Genomic DNA, 23,177 nt, shown 5'->3' with positions numbered 1-23,177 from the left:
TTGGTTGCTAAGTGCGTCACAGCTCTCACCAGTAACCACCACAGCTACGTCGTCCGCATACATGAATGTCTCACCGCTGTGCACTGCCTCTGGTAGGTCGTTCAGCAACAGCGAGAACAGTATGTTGGAGACGGACGATCCTTGCGCTACGCCTATGTGTGTTCGAACCGGGTCTGATCGTAGTCGTCCCCCGTCTGCCACCACGACCTGAGTTCTATTGCGCAACATGTCTATCATGAGACTCAGTGCTCGGTCATCGAAGCCGTAGTGGCGAAGCTTATCTTCTAGGACTCCATGATCTGCCAAGTCGAAGGCTTTAGACAGATCACAGCAGATTACTGCGACCTGTTTTTTGGTTTCTCGGGCCTCTAAGATACGGCGCACGACCGCACGTGTTAGCGCTGTCGTTGATCGACCTTTGCGATACGCATATTGTTGCTCAGAGAGTGCATCGGTCGATTCGAGGAAGTCTGTTATCCTCGCGCTGAGACCATATTCAAAGATTTTAGCCAGGACGGGGATAATCGCTACCGGTCGGTATGCGTCCATATCTTCTCTCTTGCCTTTGCCTTTGTACAGTGGCGCTATCCGACTCTCTTTTAGAGCTTCCGGAAATACTCCCTCGCGAATACACCTATTGTACGCGATCGCCAGGATCGGTGCTAGATCCGCAGCTACCGCTCTGAGCATAACTACCGAAATATCAAAAATGTCTCTCGTTGTTTTATTTGCAACACCTGACATGATAATGGTAAATACATCACCCGGCGAAAACGGCTTCAATCGGATGCACCGATCGGCAGGAGGGCGGGCAGCGCGCAGGGCGTCGAGCGCGGCGGCGCGCGCGGCGGGCTGCGCGCTGCACGCCGCCGCCGCCTCCGCGAATCTACAATTAATTGAATCTGCAGCATCCTTCTTGCTAAGAAACGGATTACCAGCAGGGTCTCTAATAACGTCCGTGAACTCAAGCAGTTCGCGGGCCGCTTTACCTTTTTTCTTGGTTAATCACGCTCCACATGGACTTTACGGTATTTTTGGATGTTTGTATTTTGTTTATGTAGTGCGAGGATTTTTTTAAATATAATAGTTTGGAATATTTGTTATTCATGTCGCCTATTAATTTGGAAATCGTATTGTTGTCGGGCACTAGTTTTCCGATTTCAGTAATATCAAATAGTAATTTTTTATATTGATAGAGTTCATCTGTCACCCAAGAATCTTTTTTACAATTGTTAATTACAACAATGGGAAAACATGTTTCAAATTTATTTTTAATAATATTTATTATAGACATAATCAAATTTTGGATCGACGTTTCGCTCCGCTGTAAAATCTCTCTCCAGTCCACGCTTTGTATAGCTGAGGTAAAGCTAGCGTAGTTGCGAGGCGAGTATATCCGACCCCGGCGGGGCGGCGCGGGCGGCGCAGACTGGCGGCGCAGCGCGGCGCGCACGGCGAGGTGGTCGCTGAGCAGCGTGGTCACCGGCGCCGTGCGGACCGCACCGCGCGCACCGTTCCAATACACATGGTCTAAGTTGGTGGCGGTCGCCATAGCCACGGAATGGGAGCCCCATGAGTCGAACAGAGGATCCGGCAGACCTCGCCGGCGATGGCGGGATAACTTGGACTCCTTTTTGACAGACTGGCCAGTTTTAGCTCAAGATCGAGAAGAATGGAGAAAGAAGGGGGAGGCCTTTGCCCAGCAATGGGACACAATAGGCTCATAATAAATAAATAATAAGAAAATACTAGTTTTCCACACTGATTGCCTCCACATTTTAAAGTAAGTACATATCTACCAGAACTCTAAACGACAACTACAGCCTGCAGACTGCTCTGCGCCCCCGCCCCCCTCCTATAAGCGCGCGCGCAGCGGGCGGAGCGGCGCGGCGAGCGGCGCATTCAGTCCACGGAGTTTAGCTGCCGCGTGAACTCCTATATGCCTGAAAATTGGCCCGAAACATGTCGCAGCAATAGCGATATAATAACGTGAGTACAACCGTAGATTCATTAATTATAAGTATACACCTACAATACTTTAGTTAAGTACTATTACGTCTTCCAATTTAGATTTTTTTCCTGGTAAATTTCGGATATTTACAATAAAAAACTTAATTATATTCAATATAAAACTTAATAATAACTACATAAAACTAAAATATAACTAATTGGACTAAATACTTAAGAATAAACTTATAATAAATATTTAAAAATACTAAATAGAGAAAAGAAAAGTCATAGAAAGAAAAGCCTGTCCAGCGAGTCCTCGTGTGGCACCGACCCCAGGACGCTGGCCGCAATAGCTCTTTAGAAAATACAAAAACGTCCTTTCTTAGATTTAAACAACCTAGACTTGTAGCGACCGCGTCCGTAACACCACGCTGGCTGCGCTCTAAGACTCGCATTGCTGACGTTGGCAGAAAAACCGCCAGGCTTAAATGAGACTGGGCCGGCCACGTCTATCGCATGCATCCGGATAGGTGAGCTAACATAGCCACCAAGTGGATGCCGACAAAAAGCGTGGGCGGGACAGGCCCAGGCAAAGATGGCGGGACGACCTTGACGACTTCCTAAACAACTAGCCGGAAGTAACGGAGAATCGGGAATTATGGAGAGGCAAGGGAGAACCCTTTTCCCAGCAGTGGGACACTCCAAAAGGCTAAGAAAAAAAAAAGACTTGTAGCAATTCTTCGAGTTTTTCAAAAAGTTTACAAAAATATTCTAAGACGATTACATTCACCAGCTACAATGCCTCTTTATGGTCCTTAAAAAGTCCTCAATAATATTCAATGAAGCGTCTCAGCTTACATTTTCGGCTCAGTGGCTTTTGCTCCCGTGGGATCAAAACGTCTTGTACCTACTTTCGTTAGCAGGTAAAATGGTTATTTGTTTAACAAGAGGGTAAAATCATTGTAAAACACTTTGTACTTATAGTTTAGTTGTTCGAAAGGAGATAGGTATTTTGCCATTTCAAAAGTCAAGGAAATAATTTAACAAAAAAACTAACTTTGTTTCTTTGTAAAAAAATAAAAGTTAATTTATGAATTGTTGTCAAATGGGTATTTATGTTAAGTACTTATTTACGGGTATATACGAAAAAAGTAGTCACTTGATTGATTTGATACGTTCAAACCAGATCATGATACATAGGTAACTACATTTTAAGTCAACGGTAACAACACGAACAGCTTGATACATACCTACTCGTATAACTGGAATTAAATTTACAATAAGTAAAAGTTACCTTATTCTTGCACTAATTGGTAACCGTAATACAAATTTGTCTGATAAGGTCTGATATAACGGGACTGGTCATTAAAAATACCCTCAAAATAAAATAATGCGATGTTATACTGAAAATAGGATCGCGTGGATAAAAATTAATCAATCAATTCGTCCCGCATCCCGTATTAACCTTTCCAATTTTACCGACATTGAGAGGCAGCGGTTTACGCCATTCACAATCCCTGATTAAATTTCAAGTACCAAAAACTACGATTGAAATGTGATTACCAAAGTTTATTTTTCAAATGAATTTATCTTCCAATTACTCGTGTCGTGTACTACTGCTGTACTGTTATAGTTATTTGTTTTACAAGGGGGCAAAGTTGTTTAACCGCACGTGCCAATATTGATACTCGAGCAAGCGAATAATTCCAATATTGAACCGCGAGCGCAGTGAGTGGTTCAAAAAGTGGAATCTTGAGCGTTGCGAGGGTTTCAAAACACGAAAGTTAAACAAACTTTGCCGCCGAGTGAAACACAAAATTTTTCACCACACCAACAGGAACAAAATACTGACTATTATATAAACCATCAAACGAAATCAAATCCAGCAATCTATTCAATATTTATGATTCAAAATAATTATTTGTACATAAATTCTACCAGCCAGCTCGAGGTATCAAGTTAAAATTTGTATGAAATTACTTTCTACTCTTGTGGATAACATGCAATTTTGCTATCCGTTTCCGAATAGCAAAATTGATCTTTACCAGTCGGTGTGGTGAAAAGTATTGTTTTATTTGTTTTAGTGGTCACACTACTTGTGTAACTACTAATTTGTGTCTTGGATATTGGAAGAATTATGTTTTTTTTATTTCGTAACATCTACTTTTTTTATTGTGTTTTTTATTTCCGCTACCCAAAGGGTAGTCTGGTAGAGAGATCGCTCTTTACCTATAAGACCGCCTGTTGTCTGCCTCTATTTACGTATAATCATTTGTTTTTTAACCCCCGACGCAAAAACGAAGGGGTGTTTATAAGTTTGACGTGTCTGTCCGTGTGTTTGTCTGTTTGTCTGTCTGTCTGTGTGTGTGTCTGTCTGTGGGATCGTAGCTCCCGAACGGATGAACCGATTTAGATTCAGTTTTTTTTTTTGTCTGAAAGCTGAGTTAGTCGGGAGTGTAGCCATGTTTCATGAAAATCGGTGTACTATGTCGCGATCGGGGGTTGTTTCAAAATTTTAATTTTGTGGTTATTGTCTCCACTGTATCTTTTCTGTATTCTTTGCTGAATTGTGCCAATAACGAGTACCTATCCTATCTATACATACATACATACATACAATCACGCCTGTTTCCCAGAGGGGTAGGCAGAGATCACGGATTTCCATTTACTACGATCCTGACAAACCACTTTCGCTTCACACACTTTTATAACGTTTCTCATACACGCTCGTCGGTTTCGAGTACTTCTGACCTGGCCTTTTTGCAATATTTCCCCGATTTGATCAAGAAAAGTTCGCCTAGGTCTTCCACTACCAACTGACCCTTTCACTCCTTTTTCATATACTTTCTTCGTTAATCTCCTCTCATCCATCCTCTCTACATGCCCAAACCACCTTAACATACCCATCTCAATCTTTGTCACCACATCTACATCCACTCCACACCTCTCTTATCACGCTATTTCTGATCCTATCACTCAACTTTACACCAGCCATGCTTCTTAACGCTCTCATTTCCACGGCATTCACTTGACTTTGAAGTCTTTTCTCCCACACCCAACTTCTATATACTACATAATATAATTAACTCCACCACCATTTATTCGGTTTTTTTTTATGTATGGTATACTAGCCTTTGCCCGCAAAAGAGACAAAAAGTAGCCTATGTCACTCTCCATCCCTTCAACTATCTCCACTTAAAAAATCACGTCAATTCCTCGCTCCATTTTGCCATGAAAGACGGACAAACAAACAGACACACGCACTTTCCCATTTATAATATTAGTATGGATTATATATTATGTGACTTTATAAAACCTACGATCGAGGATTTCCTGGTGAAACCCGATAAATCTAAGTAGATAATTTGTCCTTGAAATAACAACATTGTGGAAATTGCACGTAGTTCGAATTTCAAAAACAGTTTGATATTGTATCTACCTAGGTTTAGAGCTACGCTGTCTCACATGATAAGCTTTAGATATGAAAGCAGAAGTATTTTAAATGTATGTAATTCGTCATTACTTAACATAAGGTAACCTGTTGCTGGGGGGCGATTTTTGAGTCTCACGCGTTTGAATTCAGAAAATTGTCACTGAAAATAATAAGCAAGTCACCGTTTACAACCGGTATTTTAGTAACAAAATCCCGTATGCGAGATTCAAAAGACGCCCCCTGGACAAATAGTGTACCTACCTACATACCTTTACGTTTAGAAATAAATTGAGCGCAACGCCAACAAACTGCTCCGCAGTTTGGCGAAACATTAATGTAAGGTACCCACAGTAAATTGTAATTTTTGATAAATAAAAAAAAAATAAAAACTTATCGGGTTTTGAGCGTTTATTCTTAAAATATAAATAAGCTGTTGTATGCTGCGACAAACTTAAAGACGATTAGGTCACAGAACCCATCCACTATCGGTAATGATCCCTTTTAGACGGGGCCATCAATCTCTTTCACAAAGACTTAGTTTTGCTGCTCTTATGTTCCAAACTAAGTTTCTCGACTACCTATATAAAATAAATAATGCTAGATTAAAGACGTGTTGGTAACCGAACGACGCGAAACGCTGCCGATCTGCGACGCGAAACGCCACCGAAACGCCGAAAGGTAGTCTGGCTCTGTCGCGCCAATACGAAAGAGCGTTAAATATAGATAGCTACGAAGTAGGGTATTCAACAAGTCTTGACGTGTCTGCAAACGCTAAGAGTACAGCGACAGTTCATGTGTTCGTCATTAAGTGTTGTCAATTACAGGAATAAACACATTTATTTCAGCTCCCTAGAATTAATATTATAGTCCAAAGTAAAATAAGAAAAAATAGAGAACATGTCGCTGAGCAAAACGAGACTATCGTGTTATTATTTACTATAACTTCAAGCGCGGTGTGTCGAAGCAAGAATGTTTTGACGAGATGTGTTCTGTTTTTGGTCCAGAAGCCCCATCTGTGAGGATTGTGGAACGATGGTACTTACAGTTCAAACGTGGCGATTTTGAGTTAGACGACGACCCGCGACCGGGAAGACCCGCAGAAATTCAAGTGCCAGAAAACATAGCTCGTGTGGAAAAAGCTATTAGAGAAGATCGCCGAATCACATATCGTCAGTTAGAAGAACTCTTAAATATTCCTGTATCCTCTTTGCACAACATTGTGACGAATCATTTAAGTGTAAAAAAACTTTGTACCCTGTGGGTACCCCACACCTTAAGTGAGCACCAAAAACTACATCGCGTACAATGGGCGCAAACTATGGTGAAACAATTTGACAATGGCCAATCCAAGAGTGTCAGTTCAATTATCACGGGTGACGAAACCTGGATTTATTATTACGACGTGCCAATTAAATCGCAAATTATGGGTCTTCGAAGACGAAGAGCAACCAACACAAGTGCGGAAATCGAAGTCGGTGAAAAAAATAATGACTGTTTTTTTTAACAAACAAGGATTATTAAAATCAGTGATGCTTAGTGGACAAAAGACCGTTACAAGTCAATGGTATACTGAGATTTGTCTGCCTCAATTATTCGAAGAACTGAGAAATCGACAACCGAAGTCGGGTCTCACCTCGTGGTTTCTACACCATGACAATGCACCAGCTCGTAGAGCTGGCGCTACTTCGCAATTTCTGAGGGCATCTGGCATTAAAGTACTGGAGCACCCTGCCTACAGTCCTGATCTTGCACCCTGTGACTTTGGGTTATTTCCATACGTGAAGAACCGCATGAAAGGGCGCAAGTTTTCTACGGACGAACAGTTGGTTGGTGCGTTTGAGGAAGAATTAGAATTAATTAATAAAGGCAAGTGGGAGGATTTATTGAACACCCTACGTAATAGCAAAACATTGCCTGTGTGGTGACGGGTTAAGAATTTCACCACCCCCTTTCTTCCCGTGGGTGTCGTAGAAGGCGACTGTGGTATATGGGTTAAATTGTGGCGTAGGCGAAAGGCTGGCAACCTGTCACTGCAATGTCATAGTTTCGTTTTCTGTTAACCTCTTATTTGCCAAGAGTGGCACTGAAACTTGAGTAATTTCATGTGCTCTGCCTACCCCTTCATGGGATACAGGCGTGATTGTATGTATGTATGTATTTAATAGCAAAACAGAAGATTAATAGTAAACAAGTGTAAAAATCCCATCTAATCCAAGCTAACAACTCAATTCTAACTTAATATTACCCAGCATTCCATCTTTCACCGCGCATTCAAAACAAGCTCTTATTTATCGCGTCCGAAGCAAAGTGGAAAATAACTTGCGGAAAAAATAGTAAATGCGAGGAAGAAATCAAAAAGTTCCGACCGCGGACCCGGCGTGACGAGTTGAAAAATAAAATTATGCGAGAAGTTCCGTGTAACCCGAGTGCCTCCCCGTTTCTTTATTGAAACAGCCGTGAGAGTGAGAGTGAACGAAAACCAATATACAGCGCGTATACCTAATAGGGGCGATAAATGAAACCAGGCATATAATTCAATATTGTTATCATTAATTAAGAGGTGTTTTGGAGTTACTTTTAATTTTCACCCCATAATGAATGAATTTTTGAAAAAAATCCCAGCAGCAATGTACTGTAAACGTGGTTGCGATGACAATCAATGACAACTGTCAACGAGCGGTTAACGCGAGTGTGTTTGCATTACGTTGCGGGCCGAATTATTTTGTATGGATAAAAAAAATATTTCAATTTTAAGTAAAAGTTATCTAATTACATTTTTTATGTCCTATAATACTCACCACCGTTAAGAGGTTCGCCCGTATTAGGTTTACACCCTGTATGTGAATTAATGGGGCTTTAGACGGTACGAAAACTCGCATACGAGTTTTATTACATTACGGTATTCGATGGCTGTACATTATTGTTGTCCGCCCGCAATGTAACTAAAATCGCATGCGAGTTCACACGCCGTCTAAATCAGGCCTTTAAGACTAATTTGGTACACTTTTGGAATAATTCTCAATTATGTATGCTACTGAATCCGTTCACTTTTTAACAGTAACAAAAAAGAAAGTAACGTTTTAAGTGAATTAATGTGTGACATTACATACATACAATCACGCCTGTATCCCATGATGGGGTAGAGTACATGAAACGACTTAAGTTTCAGTGCCAATATTGACAAATAAGGGGATGCTAGAAAACGAACATTGCGGTGTCAGGTTGCCAGCCTCGGCAGCCTCCCGCCTACGTCCCAATTTAACCCGTATCCCATATACGACATCTACAACACCCACGGGAAGAAAGAGAGTGGTGCAATTCTTAACCCGTTACCTTACCACGCACAAAAAGCAGCGTTATTACAACGGTAAAAGGGGATGTCATTGATAATTTTGCTAACAAATTGCGTTACTTTCGCAGCTCAATTTATGCAATTAATTTTTAATGGCGACAAAAGTGATGTTGACTTTTTCCCAATATTTTAACACTGTCGCCTTTCAAATAACATTTTTAAAGGTCACATTTGTATGGAAATATCTGGTACATTTTTAACTTCTATTTTTAATAATTATCTTAGTAAAATGAGCGCTTTTTTTCTTAGTAAAATGACTATTAATTACTTTCACAACGATAACGTTTAATTTAACATTATTTTATAAGTAAGTTCAACAAATACAACACACCGTCAGGTAGAAGGCAATTAATGTGTTTGATTTTGAATTCTCTTGTAATAATACACGGCCAGCAAAATAAACGTTAATTTATCCGAGCAAATAATATACGGACACTTATTTTTTACTCTGTCATCAAATGTTTTAATTAGCTAGCTTAGCTCATCTTGGCTGCACGTGGCTGCACATAAAATAAGGTTCTGATACTCGTAATCGAATATTTTTTTTCTTTTAAAAGGGTGTCAATATTTATGTCGACTTGTAGAAGAGTTCTTGAGTTGCAGGCGTCCATAGGTTACGGTGACCGCTTTCCATCAGACGGACCATATGCTTGTTTGCCACCGACGTAGTATAAAAAAAAAGTTGTTGACATGTTGACCCATGGATTGACTAGGCAAGACGAAGAGAAGGAATTCCTACAGACGTATTGCATAATAATTTTCTATCGTATTTTGCCGGAAACGTTCGTATTTGTCATGCTAGTACTTCTTGTACAGTCAACAACACAGCTGTGAATACAGACAAAGTGCCAATAATATGAATACAGAACTTTGTTGCCCGTACATAAAGGTGTGCATACATATTTTTGGCACATTGTCTGTATTCACAGCCGAGCCGTGTTGTCGACTGTACGTTCGTGGGTTTCCGTGAAAATACGAAGAAAAATGTCACTACATTTATAAACACGAGTAGCAATAAATACGTGTACATACTAACCCCCTTATTTATAAACGTTCACTAAAGTTATCAAGCCGATAAAGTTCGTTTGTCCCTTTCTATCACACCAATACGTCGGAAAGGGACAAACGAACTTTATGGGCTTGATAACTTTAGAGTACGTTTATGAATAAGGGGGGGTGGGGTGGACAACTTAGTAACTGTCTCATCACATCTCTCTCTCTCTCTCTCTCTCTCTCTCTCTCTCTCTCTCTCTCTCTCTCTCTCTCTCTCTCTCTCTCTCTCTCTCTCTCTCTCTCTCTCTCTCTCTCTCTCTGTGACATTTTATCCGGATCCGTCAGTATCTAAAGCTATTTCATTTAACATTTACTTATCTAATTTAGGTACATGTATTTATATACAACCTTGACACCTGACGCGATCGGCTGCCTGCCTAATCTGGATGTCGACTAATATATTATTGTCTACAAAATAATATATCTATACACTATATATACATAATTATAAGCTTAATAGTTATTTGTTTTACAAGGGAGCAAAGTTATTGTTTAACCGTACGTGCCAATATCGATACCGGAGCAAGCGAAGAATTCCAATATAGTGGAATCTTGAGCGCTGCGAGGGTTTCAAAGCACGAAGGTTAAACAAATATTTGCCACTGAGTGAAACACAAAAATTTTCACCACACCAACATGAACAAAATACTGACTATAAAACATCAAACTAAATCAAATGTGTCAATTTATTCGATATTTATGATTCGAAAATCATAATTTATAGGTAAAATCTACCAGCCAGCTTAAGACATCAAGTAAAAATTTGTATGAAATTAGGTACTTTGCACTCTTGTGGATAAAATGCAATTTTGCTATCTGATTTTGAATAGCAAAGAAAGCCTTTACCAGTTGGTGTGGTGAAAATTTACTCAAGTTCATATATACTGGTTATCGCCAGGCTCTCGACGCCAAGGCTTGGTCGGCAGTTCGAACAACAGCCCTGAAAAGGGAAGACGCCTCATCCGTGGAATGACGTAAGCGTATTTGGAATTCACAAAAACGTCAGTCGTTTAACGCTGAACTGTAACTGATGGAGATCTCAGGTTGTTTAACTTTCAGTTTATTTTCAGAGAGTGAAACTGGTTTTTGCTGAAAGGTTTGTGTATTTTAAAGTATTGTGTTAATTACATTTTTATTCTACATACATACATACTATCACGCCTGTATCCCATGAAGGGGGGAGCAGAGCACATGAAACTTCTCAAGTTTCAGTGCCACTCTTGGCAAATAAGGGGCTGAAAGAAAACGAAACTGTGACATTGCAGTGACAGGTTGCTAGCCTCTCGCCTACGCCACAATTTAACCCATATCCCACAGTCGCCTTCTACGACACCCACGGGAAGAAAGGGGGTGGTGAAATTCTTAACCCGTCACCACACAGGCTAAATTATACATTAATTATAAAATATAGATAATGATACATTTCTGCACTAGAATAACTATTTAACTTTCTAAGGGTCACTTGCACCAACGAAAATGGAGGGTTAACCCGAGGATAAGCCACAATTTTACTATTTGAAATTTGACAGTTGACAGCCCATTAACCTTGAATTAATAGCGCACGGTGCAAGTGGCCCTAAGTGCGATTTTCCATTGCGAATAATTAATTCCTGTGAGTTTCATTTTGATGTTCATAAACAATCAATGCAGAGACGAGTATTTAGGACTTGACCTAATCATCAAAATAAAAACCTGTCATCCTTAAATCATAAATATCTATCAAATTGCGTCCAATTTTGTGCTCACGATTTTAATTTTATTATACTTTACGTGATTTCTTACCTTTAAAAACAGATTTTCTTTTCCGTTGTGTTTATTTTTCACTCGTTCAGGTCAATGTCTGCAACAAAACAAAATCTTTGTAAATATAAAATCTTTGTAAAAGTACAGAATAATATATAATATGTGTAAATGTTAAGTTAATATAAATTAGGCACAAAAAAATGTCACTTATTTATTTATATTTGCCAGTCGCTTTTCGGCGACGGAAAACATCGTACGGAAACCGGACTAATTCCAATTAAATTAGTGCCTACCCCAAATCTTGGGATTAGTTGTCACAGCGGACCCCAGGCGCCCATGAGCCGTGGCAAATGCCGGGATAACGCAAGGATGATGATTATATTAGGCACAGATATAGTCGCAGAATTTTTTTTACGTCCTTCATGCCGTCTATTAGTGAATATAATAGTCGTTAAAGGCAAATATTTAAATTAATCTATAACAAATTGTAATAAAAAATATTGTAACATGTATTCATATTTCAATTAACCTCACTCACCTAAGGACATTTTCAGAATTTGGGACCCCCCAATTAGCGAATGCTGTTAACAAAAATTAACTCATTGTCAGTTTTGTGACGATAATTAAGAATGAAATTTCAATAAAAATATTGTTTTTATGTTAATTATACAAACTTTAAGCGATAATCTACATGTAAAAAAGTAATTTTTTAGACAGATTTCATGCTTAATTGTCGTCACAAAACTGACAGCGTGTTAATTTAACTTTTGCTAATTGGGGGGACCCAAATTCTGAAAATGCCCCTAATTACGACACTTGAATATCATTAAATTCATTCATTTCACCGACAGTTTCTTTTTATTTATACCAGCTATTTTGATCCCAACCTGTCAAGGTAAGGTAAACTTCAAAAACTCAAAACTCAGTAAAGGAAAGGGCAAATTCAATTATTCTATATCGCACACCTTTTCAAGTTTTCCAATTAGGGGAACTCGTGTAGATGTTCGAAAGATTTAACTAGAGGCCTGGTGTGCGTAGCCGAACGCACAAACGCTCACAAAACGATCACGATAATATCTATTTCGTAGCTATCTATCTCTATCGCTCTTGCGTATTGGCGCGATAGAGCCAGACTACATTTTTGCGACGTTTCGGTGGCGTTTCGCGTCGCAGAAATGCCATTTGGTTACGGGGCCTGGGTGCGTAGTTGAGTGGCACAAACGTTCACGAAACGAAACGCTCGTAGATAATATATTATCTATCTCTATCGCTCTTGCGTATTGGCGCGACAGAGCCAGACTGCATTTCTGCAACGTTTCGGTGGCGTTTCGCGTCGCAGAAATGCTATTTGGTTACGGGGCCTGGGTTTCTAGCCAACGTCACAATCGCTTACGCTTTGTGCGCGAAGTAAATTAAACTAAATTAACATACATAAATAATATAATGTATAAGAGTTTTGAATGATTCACGGTTATTTTCATTAGACTTATACTGACCGGGATATACAACTTTAACATTCGCCTTCGTCAGTTTTCCGTGATCATGATGCATGCAACTGCGTCGAAATATCGGGTGCTCGACAAAAATCCAAAAGGTAATCACGGTCTATATCCCGGTCAGTATAAGTCTTATACAATGTATCACATTTCTCTCGGCAAAAATAAAACTCCTAATACAAGATGTGCTGTAGGATTTTTCACGTTTTTAGGGTTCCGTAGCCAAAATGGCAAAAACGGAACCCTTATAGTTTCGTCATGTCCGTCTGTCCGTCTGTCCGTCTGTCCGTCTGTCCGTCTGTCACAGCCGATTTACTCGGAAACTATAAGTACTACAGTGATGAAATTTGATGGGAATATGTGTTGTATGAACCGCTACAAAATTATGACACTAAATAGTAAAAAAAAGAATTGGGGGTGGGGCCCCCCATACATGTAACTGAGGGATGAAAATTTTTTTTTCGATGTACATACCCGTGTGGGGTATCAATGGAAAGGTCTTTTAAAATGATATAAAGTTTTCTAAAAAACATTTTTCTTAAAGTGAACGGTTTTTGAGATATCAGCTCTCAAAGTCGTAAAAAGTATGTCCCCCCCCCCTCTATTTTTATAACTACGGGGTATAAAATTCTAAAAAAAATAGAGGTGATGCATGCTAATTAACTCTTTCAACGATTTTTGGTTTGATCAAAGTATCTCTTATAGTTTTTGAGATAGGTTGATTTAACTGTAATTTTGGTTAAGTTATTGTGCTTACACTGAAAACGATGGCTGAACCTTATAAGATAGATCAAAAAATATACTACAGTATTGTACACCTTTAAAAATCCGCGATGATATAAAATCTTTATAATGTAGGTACTTTTTACGAGAAATATTAGCTTATTCAAGCAATACGCCATTAATCCTTATCCAGTAATGTACCTTAAATACATTGTGCATTTGATAAAGTTTAATATTACAAATGTGATTGTTGAGTAATAATAGGTTAAACATATCCATCGAACCAATATTTTTAAAACGCGTTAATCCTATAGATTATTATTACATCGATTCAAGAAGATCGGTCGCTCGCTGCGCTGCAGCGCGTGAGTTGCGGGCGTGGTCTCGCGCGGGGGCGGGGATAAGATAGCTAACCGCGTCGACCCGAACGGGCAGACACGTGAGGGCAGACGTCGTTGTCACTTGTGCGCGCTAAGAGAATTTCATCGTTCCCATTTACTTCTTTCGCAAGTCGAATTTGGCGTTGAGACTTTTTAATATTGAATTGTACCTATTATAAAAAATAAGTAAGTAGGTATACTGGTTTAATAGGTGCTATTAAACCGGTCACGTACTAATAAATCCCCCAATAATATAAATTCATTTGTTTTTGGTGCAAATTTTAGTGTTTCGTAGCAGGTTTTTAAAATTTCTAAAGCTTATTGTATATCATCTAACAATGGATACTTTAGATAATACGTTTTCCTACATTCTGAATTATAATAACTATATCGAAGATGATGTGGTTCGCGCATTTCATGAAAAGTTACTTCGGTGCACATCATTTAGACCGCGTGAGCTAGAATTATTTCAACACCCTGAACTGATTGAACCTGTACCTAAAAATGAGACGCACCTTCAAGTAATTTATGACGGTGACGTGGGATTAGTGGGGCACTGGAGTTGTATTTATTACATTAATGGAATACTGCGTGTGTACGATAGTCTTGTTGGTGTTCTAGGAAAATCGCAAAAAATATATGTAAAAGCCTTGTTTCCGTATCTATCGGAGTCATGTATTCAGTTTCCAAGTGTTCAGCGACAACCGAATACTATTGATTGTGGTTTGTTTGCCATTGCTTTTGCCACCTCTTTAGCTTTAAAAACGAACCCTTCTCAATTTAATTACGTGCCAGAAATGATGAGACCCCATTTGCTTGAAATGCTTTTAACCGATGGGCTTTTGGCTTTTCCCGCTACGAGCAGGCGTTCACCAGGACGTGCCCCTTCTAATCTTTTCAATAATATAGCCCTTAAACTGGAGACAAATAAACAGAAACAGACTGAAAAGAAACAGAAACACCGTTCACAAAATTCAATAACATCCCACAGTCAGAACGATAACTTAAATTTTAATCAGAATTACGAGTATGTTATGGAGGAAACACAGAGCATAGCGAATAACTGTACTACTATGGACGCGGAACGTATAAAACAAAACAATAGAGATAGAAAGAGGCTGTCCAGATCTAATAAAGATGTTTCAATTAGAGAAAAAGAGAGGAACCAAGTCGCTAAAGAGGTTCTTAGGTCCAACAAACGAAAAAAGTGTCATGAACAGGTAGTGAATAGTTCTCTTCGCCGAAGCAAACGTTTAAATCTAGAAATAAGGCAAGTTGAGCAAGAACGCGACACTGAAGCTCATCGAGCTGCCCGTCAAGATGACGAGTACAGACGAGATGAGCAACAGCGTAATACTCAAGCTCATCGGGTAGCTCGAACGGATGTCCGATATCGACAAGCTGAGCAAGAGCGCGACACTGAAGCTCATCGAGCTGCCCGTCAAGATGACGAGTACAGACGAGATGAGCAACAGCGTAATACTCAAGCTCATCGGGTAGCTCGAACGGATGTCCGATATCGACAAGCTGAGCAAGAGCGCGACACTGAAGCTCATCGAGCTGCTCGTCAAGATGACGAGTACAGACGAGATGAGCAACAGCGTAACACTCAAGCGCATCGAGTAGCTCGAATGGATGTCGAATTTAGAGAAGCTGAGCAAGAGCGCGACACACACGCTCGTCGTGTTACTCGAGAAAACGAGGAATATAGACGAAATGAACAGATGCGAAACAGTGCTGCTAGACAAGAATTACGATCGAAGCAAAAAGATTCATGGGACTTAACTGTACAAAATTATTTAAAAAATATTAAGGAAGGAAACACGCATCCTTGCCACTGCTGCGGTAGATTGTGGCACATTAATTCTATAAAAAAAATATCTAAGGATATTGCTTTAAACAAATATGGACAACTATTTGTGGATAATGTTTTCCATTTAAATCCAACTCAAAATTACGGAGAATTTTGTTCCACATGTGCAAGATATATTAACAAAGGTACTATACCTAGGCTTGCGAGGGCGAATGGTTTAATTTTTCCCTGTATTCCAGAAGTATTAAAAGACTTGACTCCTCTGGAAGAGCGTTTGGTAAGCCCACGCCATGTCTTTTTGAAAATTGTTCGCAGGGGTCAGGGTTTAGGATTCCAACATGGCCTTCAAGGTAACGTTGTTAATGTTCCAGTGCTAGTTAACAACATGGTCAGTGCTTTACCTCGGTCCGTAAATGACGACAACGTAATTACAGTTGAACTGAAACGAAGGTTTTGTTATAGGCACGGCCGCAAAGAACAAGTACGGCCTGAATTCGTGCGTAGGGCCGCGCAATATTTAGTACAGTGCGAGTTATTTCAGGAAAACGGTGTCGCACTAAATGTATCTTGGGCAGGTAATGATCCTGAAAATGAAACTAGATGTACATGCGATGCCGATGCTATCGACGAAGAGACTGTAGATCCTACGGAAGGTGTTGAACTTAACCCAGGAGGTACAGAAACACTTTTGGATGACAATCAGGATGTTATAGTACTGGCTCCCGGTGAAGGACAGCGCCCTATCTCTTTATTATTTGATGAGCATTTAGAGGAGTTGGCATTTATAAAAGTTCATTGCGGCGTCAAACGAGATTTTAAGATTAATTTGAGACATTCTGAAATAATTAAATCGGAAATATCAAGACAAGACCGACGAGCTGTTCGACCGGATTATCTTTTTACTGCTCTAAAAAAACAGCAAATGACAATTGTAAAAAATAGTATAACAACATGTCTTCGAAAAAAAACTGTTAAAGGAACACCAGTTTTAGCCAGTAATGTTCTAGATATGAACTATATAGATAATTTAGTTCAGCACGACGACGGGTATCGCGTACTTAGTGGCATTAGAAATTCTCCTTCACACTGGGAGGGAGAAAAGAAGAAGGTATTAGCCATGATAAGACAGTTTGGAGTACCATCTTTCTTTTTGACGCTGTCGGCTGCCGAAGTACAGTGGCTAGAACTTCTGGTAATGCTAAAGGAAGTTGTTGACGGTGAAACTGTTTCTTTGTATGAAGTCGAAAATCTAAGTTACGAAACGAAAGCGCGGCTCATTCAATCCGACCCGTTTATATGTGCCTCTTACTTTGAAACAAAGCTAAGGGAAATTCGTAAAACGTGGTCTTGTTCTTCCGGTCCTTTTGGAAAGTATGTTATTAGTCATTTTTACTATAGGATTGAATTCCAGCATAGGGGCTCGCCACATGCACATATGATGCTTTGGCTTGAGGAGGCACCTATTTTTGTACCCGGTGATGTTGAATCAGCTGAAAGAGTCGTCCAGTTTGTGGATAACATTTTAACTTGTGATAGCAATGAACTAACAGAGGATATTCTTCATGTTCAAAAACATAAACATACGCACACGTGTAGGCCCAAGCCGGACAAACTTTGCCGTTTTGATATACCGTTTTTCCCTTTAGATTCCACTCAAATACTAGTCGAACTTCCAAAGGATAATGCTTCTTATAAAAGGGTCAAAGATATTGCAAGAAGTATCCAAATTAAAATGCAAGATATTCCACCTGAAATAGAAACATTTACAGATTTTTTGGAATTCGTAGGTGTTACATATGAAAATTATATTTTAGCTATAAGAAGCACTTTAAAGAGGCCCAAAGTATTTCTAAAGCGGTCTCCAAAAGACACGTATATCGTCCCATTAATGCAAATACCGACTAAGTGACTTTTTGACGAAATCGAGTTTTTAGCACCTATAGAATAAGGTTTTCAAGGGCTACAATATGTTAAAACCCATGTATTGATACGACGCTGCATTCAAAAGATAGCTTCCGCATAAAGTTACTTAATGGTCAATTTGTTGCATTATAAACTGCCAGAATGTAATATGAATATTTAATATAAACTTTTATGCTTTATCCGCCAAGTAGAACCTTTTAATGGTGTATAGTGTTTTTTTGCATTTAAAAATTTTGTTAAAGTAGCCATCTTATGTTCTACAAAAAAGTTTAATGTGTACATATTTGATTTTTGCAAATAAAACTATCAACAAAATTCTTTATTTTAAGTCAGGCTAAATACACCAAATGTCTTTAAGATGTTTTTCCAGAAGATGTTTGTTTACAAACATCAGCAATTTCATTCTACCAAAAAGTTGTATGGGGACTATAATTGGTTTTGCATGTGGTGTGACGAAGGAAAGGATAACGGTCTATTACTGCAAATACCGACTATGTGTAAATAGGCGATTTTGAGATAATGCGGTTTGAAAGTTTGAAGGCACGTTTTATATGAAAACATGAAGAAATTTACGTTATGTGTATGGCATTTTAAACCCTATATTTTTTTGTTTACTACTTTGTCGTATATATATTCAGAATGTATTTAGTTGACGATCAAATACGATTTAATGAAACAGTCGAATACCTACTTAGTTGGTTTTTCCTGTAGAAATAAATGTTTGCATATTTCTCTTCTTTATACATAATTATAACCCAATGTTTGTATTAAATAAAGCTTCGTTTTTCATACGATGTTCTACAACCTAAATGAGTTTTTTCTGAAATATACCGGGTAATAATTATAAGTTAGCCAGTAAGCTAATATAGTCAGTAGTTTTTAAGAATATTGTACGCTCGAAATGGGCACTGTTGATACTGTATTTCCTGTATATCATACCATCTTATGTACACAGTTAACAATGAATAAACTTTACTTTACTTACTAGCATACCTACGGTACGAGTAGACTTCAGATGTCACAACTGTGTACCACTTCACCAACTGCAGTATTAAGTGGTTGAAACCACTCATGGTACCCTTTAGGTATTAAATCTCTGTCACAAAGGCTGAATAAAGTCTTGAGGACACTTAGGTGGAGTCGAGGCACGTCGAATCGAGCCCTGCATACATTTACAATGAACGATGAATCCGATTCGACGCGTCGCTAATGGACGTAGTTTCATAAGAAATGCAGAAGGCGAATTAATGAGATTCGACTCGGCGAGCTTAGTGGGCACTAGGCTTAAGTTCATGTCGAGATCTGGACGTAGCACAAGGCAAGAAAATCAACGCCACAAATTAAACTCCAGTTCAGTAGAACCACCTCAAACCTCTTAATGTATCATATCATATTTCTATCTCGGTCTAAAGCTCGATAAACAACTAGCTATCTCTGCGTTCAAGAAAATGGACTTACGCAGACTTTTTGACAAAGGTATCGTAACTAAATAGTACCATGAGTGCTTCCAATCACTTAATACCTAGTTAGTCTAGCATTGTCAGCCGTGTTACGGACGTGTTTGTATCCAATTCCACCAGCGATGAAGATGTTGTTTAATAACTTTTTATCACTCTTGCGCAGTAAGTGTGCAATCGCACGAAGGCGTATCAGGAGTAAAAGAAAAAACTTTTTCCCAAAAGAGTGTTTAAATTTGTATTTTGGACTACCATAAATACTTTTTTATCTTTTTATTGCAAGTGTGATGAAAAACACTGCGTGTAACTGGGGGCGTAAGAATATTGCAAACATGATTGCTTTAAATCGCCCCAGAAACCTATGTAATTACCGTTACACATTACTTTTTCTTACTTATTACCTCATCTACGCCTACATTTTAGTGACTTTGGCGTAAATACTACAAAACTTTAAATAAACTATTACTTCAGGTTATTGAGCGTACAAAAACTATTTACCTATACTAAATGTAACAGTGTAGATAGTGAAATTTCGAACATAAATTATGGCGGACTTCGGATTGCTGAGACAGTGAACTAGTATGTAGTAAGTACCTATGCATATTATGCTATTACCCAAAAACGCATTAACCGATTTGTAAAATTCTTTTGTGATTTCAAGGGAATGCTATTGCGTTACTTCTTGTTAAATTTTACTGAAATCGGTTAAAGTATTTTGTGAAAAATCTCCTAAAACCGGTTGAAGAGGATTTTTTTCAAAAATTTTTTTTTGAGAATAACTCTTCAAAACCATAAATAAAGTATTATTAATGGTTAGTAATGTTAAAAAACTTTTTATTACAAATGTACCAGTTAAATTAACAATGATAAGTGAAGTTTTGTAACATAAAATTAGAGCAGCTATATTTCCTGCAACTAAAACCGCCTATGTCATTGAGAATATTTAATATATTTTGAAATAAGTTCAAAACTTTTGTATATTTTTTCTTTTTTTGCAAATCATAAGTAAAGTGTATTAAAAGCAAAGCTTAATCAAAGGGAAACACTGCTTTATATGTATTAATAAGAGAAATATACAAATTTTTATTTCTACAGGAAAAACCAACTAAGTTTGCTACTATTTTTTTTAAATCGTAGTTTTATCGGCAATCAAATCAAGCCTGGATATTGTTTACGATTAAGTATTAAACAACACAATACGGGCTGTAGAATGCTGTATACAAATAGTAATTTTTTTCATGTTTTCATATGAAATCGTACCTTCAAACATTAAAATCGCATTATCTCAAAATCACTTTTTTGCACATAGTCGGTATTTGCAGTAAGGGGACGATATCAATGCATTTTCTAAAAAAATCATAGAGTTGCATAAAGCAAATATGGATATCCAGTATATAGTAGATCCATTTGCTTGTGCAGTTTATATTGTGGATTACATAAATAAGGCAGACAAAGGTATGTCACGTCTTTTACGTTCCGCCATAGAAGAAGCTAAAAATGGCAATAGCAGTATAAAGGAGTCCTTGCGTAGCGTTTCAAATGTTTTTTTGAACGCTAGTGAAATTTCTGCTCAAGAGGCCGTGTACTGTCTAGCAAGTTTTCCACTATCGAGAGCTAGTGAAGGAGAAATATATGTTAACACTAGTCTGCCACAGGAAAGAGTACATATTTTAAAAAGTACGCGTGAAATTCAAAATTTAGATCCTAATTCGGATGATATATTTCAAAAAAGCTTCATTGATTATTATACTAAACGACCAATTGCATTAGAAAATGTCAGTTTAGCCTATTTTGCAGCCTATTATTATTACTCGAAACGCCGGCCGGTCGCTAGTGCTACCTATCTAGATTCTAGTGACGACAATGACCATAGTCAAGAAATGGACGAAAACAACGGCAGTTGGCTTCCCCTACAAGACAATTTGGGATTTATAAGGCAAAAAATAAAACCCAGAATAATCCGTTTTCGCCGTTACAGTTATCATGAAGACCCAGATAACTTTTACCGAGAGCAAATAATGCTCTATATACCTTGGCGTAACGAGGAAGAGGAATTAATTAATCCTGATTTAGATTTAAAAAATATTTTTTTGCAACATAAAGATTTAATACAAAATGAAAGTGATCAGTTTAACAAGCTTGGAGGGCCAGACCAGTTCGAATCTTTATTGTTAGCTATAAGAGATGCTGATTCAAATGAGGAAAATGAGGAAATTAATGAGATAGGGGTAAATGGGGTAGAGCCTTTCGGAGACTACGAATTTGAAACTCAAATCGGAGATGTTGCTGAGGACATTATTCCTGGCGGTCATGGTGGACCACAAATATGTGGCGATCCTTTAACTTTTATCGCTAAACCTCCGCAACTTTGTGAAGGTGATGTGCTTGATTTATGTAGAAAGTTAAATTTTGACCAACGAGACATATTACTACACGTCCTTGAAAACATGCGTAAGGCATCTTCTCCTATTTATTTATTTATAAGTGGGGGAGCTGGAGTTGGCAAAAGTGTCTTAATAAGAGCTTTGTTCCAGTCCTTGACACTTCAGTTTAATAGGGAACCTGGCACGAACCCTGATGATTTAAAAATTCTCCTCACAGCGTTTACTGGAAAAGCCGCATTTGGTATAGGCGGACAAACCGTACACAGCGCCCTGGGCCTTCCAGTTTCGCAAGCAGGAAGTATTTTACCGGAACTTTCACCCAGTGTCGCCAACACATTAGCCACAAAATTGTCAAAAATGCGCCTTATTATTATTGATGGAATTTCCATGTTGGGTTCAAGAACTTTTCATCAAATCAATCGCCGACTACAACAAGTATTTCATTCATCTGTTTTATTTGCTGGCATATCTGTAATTGTTGTCGGTGATTTCAGGCAACTACCACCTGTCGGTGACAATTGGGTGTTTCAGCCTAGCTCACGAAATCCTCTTGCTGAATTATGTGGAACACCAATTTGGGATCTCTTTAGCTTAACGGAATTGCATCAAATAATGCGACAAAGAGATGATGTTGCCTTTGCTACAGCTTTAAATAATATGGCAAGTGGGACAATGACCGATGAAGATATAACACTATTTAAAAGTCGTTGTTTTAATAACAATACGTTGCCAGAGGAATCCCGAGGAGCCATTCATCTATATGCCAGCAATCGAGAGGTAGACAATCACAATAACGCAGTCTTATCAAGTATGACTACCGATGGAGCTATATCGAAAGCAATAGATACTGTTTGCGGTGAATTAAATTCCACAATGAAGCAAAAAGCTTTAGAGACAGTTTCCAAATTAACGACTCAGCAAACATACGGTCTTCCTTCGACTTTAGTTTTAAAGATCGGTGCTAAATACATGTTGACTGTTAATATAGATACTGCAGATGGCCTTACTAACGGATCTACTGGTAAACTATCAGCTATTGATTTTGCCATCAACAGGGCAACTGGTGAAAGACGGCCGTTGCGTATGTGGTTATCCTTCGATGATAATGTCATTGGCCAACACAAACGATGCAATGCAATCTCTTCGCTGCACCGTTATAAAAATAGACTGGACCAGGGCTGGACACCATTAGAACCGGTTACGTATACAGTAAAGCGGTATAAATCATCAAATTTACAGGTTCGGAGGAGTCAGTTTCCTGTTGTGCCAGCGGAAGCCATCACTATACACAAAAGTCAAGGTACAACCTTAGAGCGAGTGGTGATACATTTAAAACCTACAATTCAAAGATCAATGATGTACGTAGCGTGTTCTCGTGCAACTACTGCACAAGGTTTATTTATAGTAACTGATTCTTTCAAACCGCCACGCCCCCCTAGTTCTCAAGATTCTATAGTAAAAGAAATGGCT

The 23,177-nt window shown here is 38.6% G+C and overlaps 2 protein-coding genes across 2 annotated transcripts in view; one reads left to right on the top strand and one right to left on the bottom strand.

Moving 5' to 3' along the window:
- LOC125236681 (uncoordinated protein 58-like) overlaps positions 1–23,177 on the bottom strand; it is a 258,598-nt gene that overhangs the window by 97,270 nt on the left and 138,151 nt on the right. The window contains exon 2 of the mRNA XM_048143586.1: positions 11,571–11,628. The gene's annotated coding sequence lies outside the window, so the exon portion shown is untranslated. The remainder of the gene's footprint in view (positions 1–11,570; positions 11,629–23,177) is intronic.
- LOC125236759 lies at positions 14,154–23,019 on the top strand. The gene is made up of 2 exons (XM_048143684.1): positions 14,154–17,815; positions 22,947–23,019. Exons 1-2 carry the CDS (start codon positions 14,469–14,471, stop codon positions 23,017–23,019), a joined length of 3,420 nt encoding a protein of 1,139 aa, XP_047999641.1. The 5' UTR covers positions 14,154–14,468.

Source organism: Leguminivora glycinivorella, chromosome 19 (genome assembly GCF_023078275.1).
Source record: "Leguminivora glycinivorella isolate SPB_JAAS2020 chromosome 19, LegGlyc_1.1, whole genome shotgun sequence".
In the NCBI taxonomy this organism is placed as follows: Eukaryota; Metazoa; Arthropoda; class Insecta; order Lepidoptera; family Tortricidae; genus Leguminivora; species Leguminivora glycinivorella.
Note: the sequence above shows the minus strand (reverse complement) of the source record. Positions and strands in the feature narration are given on the sequence as shown.

Excerpts from the sequence above, each read along its gene's own strand:
- LOC125236759 (XM_048143684.1), top strand. The coding sequence starts at position 14,469 with ATGGATACTTTAGATAATACGTTTTCCTACATTCTGAATTATAATAAC. Across the intron at positions 17,816-22,946 it reads AAGCGGTCTCCAAAAGACAC|GTTCGGAGGAGTCAGTTTCC; the intron begins GTATATCGTCCC and ends TCAAATTTACAG.